Raw genomic sequence first — 7,595 nt, 5'->3', positions numbered from 1 at the left:
CTGGCTAATTTGGCCATTTGAGAAGTGAGGCAGCAGGTGGAATCTCCGTTTTCTGTTACTCTTTCAAAGTAATTAATCAACATGCCTTTTAAAAAAAATCCTAATTAGCCAGTTTAGGATACTGAAGGGGTAAAAGTTGAGCTGATTTGATTTTGTGCCCTTAATAGCAAAATGAGGAGTGTTACCTGGTGACACAGACTGGAATTAAATCCATTTTAAGAATGCATTAGAATGAGAGGACGGTAGTTTTCTGTACACTTGCTCACTAACAGCCCAGCCACACTGCTTGGCGGATTTTGTGCATTCAATACAGTATTGACATTTGTGATTTCTTGGCTTGGTTATTTGCACAGGTAGTTTCTGTCTACTTGGATTTGTTTCCGCGCCGAGTTCCCTCAGGAAGTTCACTCATGCTGTAAGTTAAAGGTGGCTTGATAGAAGTTGTTAAAATGATTTACACATTATTTCTCACGCAAAGTTCCAAACTGGACGATGCCTACATTTAGGAGAAAAACCGAGCTGCAGCCTCTCGTGGAAATGAGCAGACCGGCTTGAAAGCCCCGGGCTTTCCTGGGGGAGCGGGGCGCCAGGCGCGGAGGCCACGGGCCGACCGTCCTGACGGCCGAGGACGCCAGCTCGCCCGCCCCGCGGCACCCTCCTCTGCAGCAAAGGCCTCCGTGGGGGCGCTGGGCCCTGGCCTGGCCGCGCTCTCCCTGCTCCCTAGCTCTCTCAGCGCCGGCCCTGCTCAGCGGCTCAAGCGCCCCACGCGCGCGCGGCGGGAGCGCCCGGGCTCCGGGCACGAGACCCGGCAGGCGGAGCGCCGGCCCGAGTGTCCGGCGGAGGGGGCGGCGCCCTCCGCGGCTCCGTGACTGCGCCTCCGCGCCCCCGGCTCGCCGCGGCTCCCGGGATGCGCGGAGGCGGCAGCGATGGCGATGATGCCTCTAGCCCCGCATCCTTCGGGGCGGCGGGCGGAGCTGAGGTCCCGGCTGCGGGATGGAGGAGGAGGGTCGGCGCGGCGCCCACCCGGCAGGTGAGAGACCGCGGGCCCCCCTGAGGAGGACGACCCCACGGGTCCGGGGGTGGAGGTGGGGGTGCCGGTCGGAGGCCGCGGGTTAGCGAGGAGCGCCGCTGCGCTGGGCCAGGCCCGGCCGCCGTGCACCTGTGCCCCCAGCGCGGCCTGCGGTAGAGGCCAGCCATCCCGCTGGTCCTCGCCGGCGCCCTGGAGGCCCCCGCCCTGCCCGACCCCTCTTCACCCCAGCGGCCCTCTGCCGGTTTTCCCAAGCTTCCCCGCCTGGCCTAGGCCCTCCTCACCATCGCCTCTCCCGGCTCCGGGGAGCCCCGCAGCTGGAGCGACCTCCCATCCCTCCCACCAGATGACCCACCCCATCAGCTGCTCCAGGCTGCAAGAGTAGTTGAAGGCTTTCAAAAAAAATCAGCTACACCTGGCTTGAATCTTAGTGACCTTGGGTGAGTTATCCAGCCTCCCTGAGGTTTTCCTCGTCAATAGTAATGCAGGGGGAATGGTAATTTTGAGGGTTAGGCTCTGGAAATGCCTACCCTGGAGGAATTTAGGACCGAGAAAGAGAAAATGGGTGGGAAGAATCCAGGTCATGAATTGAGTTGTGAAAGATGTTTTAATGATTACTAAAGATTAAACCAGAACAGAGACTTGTCTCACATTTTAATGAGAAATCACTGCCACTCTACAAAATTTTCTATCTCTTGCCTAACTCTTTACTTCACAATCAGTTGTAATCAGATGCATGTGAATTCATTGTCTCTTTATTGTGGTGAATAAGCCTGCTTAAGACAGACGTTCCAGCTTAAAATCTTTCGGGTTTTATGGCTTTTAATCACATCTTCCAGGGCCCATTTGTGGTCCCAGAGAGAGTGTAGCTTGTACACTTGCAATGAAAATGACTTTGGCAGTGTGTCATATTTAGAAGTAGCAAATAGATGTTAGTTTACTCCCCCAGATCATCAGGTTTTGTGTTCCTGCCATCATAACTTTGTTCTAAATTGTGACCTCAGCCTCCACTTTCTAAAAGTCCCAGAACTTGGCTGATTCTAAGACCTTCCTTCCCCTCTATTTCCTGTGTTGCTTCTGCAATTTGTCTGCCTAAACTGTCCTCTGTTTTTTCTCCCTTTTCCTTTTCATCCACTGATCTTTCTTTCTTTCTTTCTTTCTTTTTTTTTTTTTTGTCCTCTAATTATCTCAATAGGAGTAATTTGTAATAACCTTATACTGGAGCTATGATTATCAAGCTTTCTAATCAGATATGTGAAAAAGTTTTGTATTTACGTCTATAGATAGACATGGATATCTGGGTCAATAGCTTAGAATTTGGGGTTCTAGGAACCTTTTTTTCAGGAAGGAGTTGCAGTCAATAACTACTTCATAGGATTATTGTGAAAATGAATTGAAGTTTGATAACTTGTATCAAGTCTCTAGTATAAGTTCCTGCCGTGAAGTAAGCACCCGATGAATTTAGCTTTGGTAATTATCGTCTAACCTGGTGATCCCTGCCCGCGTGCTTTGCTGTTCTGTTTACATTGTGGTGGCAGAGTGCGTGGGCTTTGAAGAGTGACCGGTTAGGTTCACATCCACGTTCTTGCACTGGGCTAAGTGCTGACCTTCTGACTCAGTTTCCTCATCTGCAGAATGGAAAGGCTATGCCAACTCGTTCAGTTGTGAGGATTCAGTAACAAAAGTCTGGAGCATGGTGAACCCTGCCAGGCACCTGATCAGCACTTGATAAGAATAATATCATAATATACCTTATAATAATATAGTAATGACATTGAAAATTATATTGCTGCTATTCTTTCCTGTCCTGGAATTTGTTTTTACTTTTCGAAAATTTGTTGAAAACCTTAAAGGTTATTGAAAACATGTAACAATTTGAAACGTGAGAGTTTTCCCTCAACTTGTCCTTGGATTATTGGTCCTGCATCTTATCCTTGACTAATGTTGGTGTCTCATTATTTCCTTTTCTCATTGAGAAATCAACCCCCTTTCTGATTATCTCCTGGCCCGAGGTCTTCATTACTTCCATCATTCCACTTCTTCATTATTTCCTACTTTCTCGTTATTTCTCTGAGCATCCTGGTTCCAGCTTCCTCATTCTTGTAACTTCCCCAGACCAGTTTTCTGCATTGCTCTTCACTCTTCCTTATTCTTCTCCTTCCAAAAAGGAAGCCCTTGTCTGGGGAGAGGGAGCTTGCTCTCTACCCTAGTATCACCTCTGCTCTTCCTGCCTTCTCTCACTGGGTTTTCCTTTCTATTTCTGCTTCTATAAAGTTAGCCCCAGGCCTTTAATTATCAGTTTTTTAAAAACAGTAAAAATTTGTCATTTTCACTACATAGGTAACAAATTGTTCAGAAACAGTTTTATAGACTTTAAGTAGAAACAATGAGAGCTATCCATTACTCTTGGTTTTTTTATTCTCATTTCTCATGGAACTTTTTTAAAGGAAAGTACAGAGAAGCTGGTCTCATTTTCCAGTGGAGAAATTCACCATATGGTCGTCATCTCCTCTGTATGACCATTAAGAAAGCATTAATGAAGGACACCAGTTACATGGATCTCCCAGGGCTGTGTGTGTCTCATACTCACTGTTGTTCATTGCTGAGACTTATGTTCTGAGTAGTCCATAGCTGGTGCTTGGAGTCCTCAGGGATTCATCTCTTACTGACCTGGCCTGTTCCTCTACTCCCTTGATCCAACAACTCAAGGTTAGCACTGGAGGCCTCTGGGATCCAGCTTGAGCAGGTGGTTAAGTATTCTGAACAACATCAGTCCTGGACCTCCACAAAACAATTGGCTGTTCCTAAATGTTCGATGAAGGCAAATGCTTTTTGGTTGTCAGCAGCATAGTGCCAAGCAACGTGATCCATCCCACTAGATGCAACTATCGGAAAAGGTTGGGCACCTGGCCCACAAGGCTTTGGGGCTTGGGACAACGTAGAAGATTTGTGTGAATGTACAGCATATCTCATTTCAGATTGGGGGGAAAAGGTCAATAAAGGAAAGAGGGAGCAGGAAGGTTTTTCTTTTAAAGTAGAGACTGTGTCTTTCTCATCTCTGTGCCCTCAGAACTAAATATAATGTCAGCATGTGGTATGCACATTGTCACTGTCAACTAAAGGATGAATGTTGGAATGAGTGCATGTTTCTGGCTTTTTATTGGGAGGATATTCATGTTGGAATAATGTCAATTCACATTTAATGGCAGTTTAGAGTTTATGAAGTAGTGCCTTGCCCTTTGTTAATTTTGAGTATAATTCCAACATCTCTTTATTACTTTTTTCCCCCTCTTAGATGTAGTCCACAAAGTTTCCCCCGCTCCCCCTCCACACAGTTTCCCCCGCTCCCCCAAAGGAAGATGTGGAGTTAGCAAAGACATCTCCAACTGGGAAAATAAATGATAAATATTGGGAAATAAATGATTCTTTCTAGGGGAAAAATAGGATATTTTTAGTGATTCATGGAAATTGTATGAAGGGCTTCATAATGTATCCATATTACCCTCTTGCTTATATTTTCAAACTCACCCTGTTTTTTGCCTCAGTCTCTGCTGGGAAGACTGACTTCATTTCCATGATATCTGTCCTATCTCCTCCCGGCTCACCTTTCACCCAGCCGGCTGCTGTTTACCAAAGCTCCTTTCATTCATTCATTCCCAGCTCCATCCCCAGATTGGATTAACTTCCCCTCTTTGCTTCCCCAGCACCCTGAAACCACATTAGGCTGTAATGACATAGGTAGATGGATCTCCTCCACCAGATTGTGATCTCTGGTGAAGTTGTGTCTCTGTATAGCCCCAGTACCTGACATGGAATCACTGCTGAAAGTAGCACCTGCACATCCTCAGTCAGAACCTCAAGGGTAAGGCCCAGGAATCTACTCTCCATGTGATACTGAAACTTTTGTCATGTACTCCAGGTGTGACTGAAAATATGTTTGAAACCCACAGTGTTGTAGAAGTCAATATTAGCTGGATGAATATATTTTGAGGCATTTGTGTCTTTTCAGTGTTGGACTTTGTGAGGAGAAATGCTTTCAGTGTGCTTGGTCAGAGCTAAAAAATTCTGGTGCTTTTGAAAAAATAATGAAACCACTGTATTAATTCCTTTTTGTTTCTGGGTATGCATTTCCGTGTACAGGCTTATCTGCCTTGGGCCTCTCTTGTCACGTATCATTCATCTGTGAGTTGAAGCCCTGACTCCTTTCCCATTGAGCACTTTTGGAGAGCAGAAGGAAGAGGCGTTTCTCTCTGAAGATGAACTCAACAGATCCCCTTGAGGATGCCTACAATGCCACCTTGCTACACGTGCCTCACTGGCAGGGAGGGAACAGCTCCTCTCTCCAGGAGGGGCTCGAGGATCTCATCCACACGGCCACCTTGGTGACCTGTACGTTTCTGCTCACCGTCATCTTCTGCCTGGGCTCTTATGGCAACTTCATTGTCTTCTTGTCTTTCTTTGATCCAGCCTTCAGAAAATTCAGAACCAACTTTGATTTCATGATCTTGAACCTGTCCTTCTGTGACCTCTTCATCTGTGGAGTGACGGCCCCCATGTTCACCTTTGTGTTGTTCAGCTCGGCCAGGAGTGTCCCAGATGGGTTCTGCTTCACCTTCCATCTCACCAGTTCAGGCTTCATCATCATGTCCCTCAAGACAGTGGCGGTGATCGCCCTGCACCGGCTCCGGATGGTGCTCGGGAAGCAGCCTAATCGCACAGCCTCTTTTTCCTGTACCTTGCTCCTCACTCTACTTCTCTGGGCCACCAGCTTCACCCTGGCTACTCTGGCTACCTTGAAAACTAGCAAGTCCCACCTCTGTCTTCCCATGTCCAGTCTGATGTCTGGAGAAGGGAAAGCCATCCTCTCTCTCTATGTTGTTGACTTCTTCTTTTGTGTCACTGTGGTCTCTGTCTCTTACATCATGATCGCTCAGACCCTGCATAGGAATGCTCAAGTCAGAAAGTGCCCCCCTGTCATCACAGTTGATGCTTCCAGACCACAACCTTTCATGGGGGCCCCCGTGAAGGGAGGCGGAGATCCCATCCAATGTACCGTGCCAGCTCTATATAGGAACCAGAATTACAACAAACTGCAGCATGTTCAGACCCATGGATACACCAAGAGTCCCAACCAGCTGCCAACTCCTGCAGCCAGCCGACTCCAGCTGGTATCCGCCATCAACCTCTCCACTGCCAAGGATTCCAAAGCTGTGGTCACCTGTGTGATCATTGTGCTGTCGGTCCTGGTGTGCTGTCTTCCACTGGGGATTTCCTTGGTGCAGGTGGTTCTGTCCAACAATGGGAGCTTCATCCTTTACCAGTTTGAACTGTTTGGATTTACCCTTATATTTTTCAAGTCAGGATTAAACCCTTTTATATATTCTCGGAACAGTGCAGGGCTGAGGAGGAAAGTGCTCTGGTGCCTCCAATACATCGGTCTGGGTTTTTTCTGCTGCAAACAAAAGACTCGACTTCGAGCCATAGGGAAGGGGAACCTGGAAGTCAACAGAAACAAATCCTCCCATCATGAAACAAACTCTGCCTACATGTTGTCTCCAAAGCCACAGAAGAAATTTGTGGACCAGGCTTGTGGCCCAAGTCATTCAAAGGAAAGTGTAGTAAGTCCCAAGATATCTGCTGGACATCAACACTGTGGTCAGAGTAGCTCGACCCCCATCAACACTCGGATTGAACCATACTACAGCATCTATAACAGTAGCCCTTCCCAGGAGGAGAGCAGCCCATGTAACTTGCAGCCAGGAAACTCTTTTGGATTTGCCAACTCATACATTGCCATGCATTATCACACTACTAATGATTTGATGCAGGAATATGACAGCACTTCAGCTAAGCAGATTCCAGTCCCCTCTGTTTAAAGTCATGGGGTCTAGAGACTCTTTTGTAAATGGTTTTGTGTCAGATGCTAACTGAGTCTTTTTTAACTTTTTGGCGTCAGTGTCAGATCAGAACTTAAAGATTGAGCTAAAGAGTTGGCAACTAAGACTTTCTTTTGCCTCAAGTATTAGTATCTGTTAGTTTGCTTTATAGTTTCCTGACACTTTAATATATAATATAAAAGTTTATTTAGATTTTTACCTTGACCTGTGTCCCCATCTTTTGTACTGAACCTTTAAATAGACCATGAATCATTATGCTGCCATGTTGAAGTAGAAAATCAACCGATTATGATTCTTTGAGTCAATATTAAGGATTTTCAAAAGTATATGTTTGCTGAATTTTTAGAAGAATGTGAAGGTATGATCTTTGCTGAGGTTTTATGACTACTTTTTATTAAGTGAATTATGAATTTTGATTCTGTGGAGTGCTAAAACAGGAAAGATTACACTTTTTTTTTTTTTTGCTGGCAGATTGATTTGAATGATATATTGTTAAAGCAGAAAATCAGAAGTATATTACCCATAATCTATCTTTACTAAAAGTACTCACACAGGCAGTAGTACTTTTCTTACATAAATATAATATTATAGTTATTGCCATTTCTTATTATAGGTATTATTTTGTGTCAAGTGAGTAACTTCATCAATCTTTTAAAAAGATATGTCTTTGC

General features: G+C 45.8%; 1 protein-coding gene across 1 annotated transcript; it reads left to right on the top strand.

The window, feature by feature from the left end:
- Positions 1-949: 949 nt before the first annotated feature.
- Positions 950-6,970, top strand: GPR75 (G protein-coupled receptor 75). The gene is made up of 2 exons (XM_062209428.1): positions 950-1,030; positions 5,168-6,970. The coding sequence occupies exon 2, from the start codon at positions 5,284-5,286 to the stop codon at positions 6,901-6,903; it is 1,620 nt and encodes a 539-aa protein (XP_062065412.1). The 5' UTR covers positions 950-1,030; positions 5,168-5,283; the 3' UTR covers positions 6,904-6,970.
- The last annotated feature ends 625 nt before the right edge of the window (positions 6,971-7,595 follow it).

The sequence above is a fragment of the Lepus europaeus genome, chromosome 13 (genome assembly GCF_033115175.1).
Source record: "Lepus europaeus isolate LE1 chromosome 13, mLepTim1.pri, whole genome shotgun sequence".
Classification (NCBI taxonomy): domain Eukaryota; kingdom Metazoa; phylum Chordata; class Mammalia; order Lagomorpha; family Leporidae; genus Lepus; species Lepus europaeus.
The sequence above is the reverse complement of the archived record's forward strand: the minus strand, read 5'-3'. Positions and strand labels throughout refer to the sequence as shown.

Bases quoted from the DNA above. Each gene is read 5' to 3' on its own strand.
- GPR75 (XM_062209428.1), top strand. From the start codon at position 5,284: ATGAACTCAACAGATCCCCTTGAGGATGCCTACAATGCCACCTTGCTA.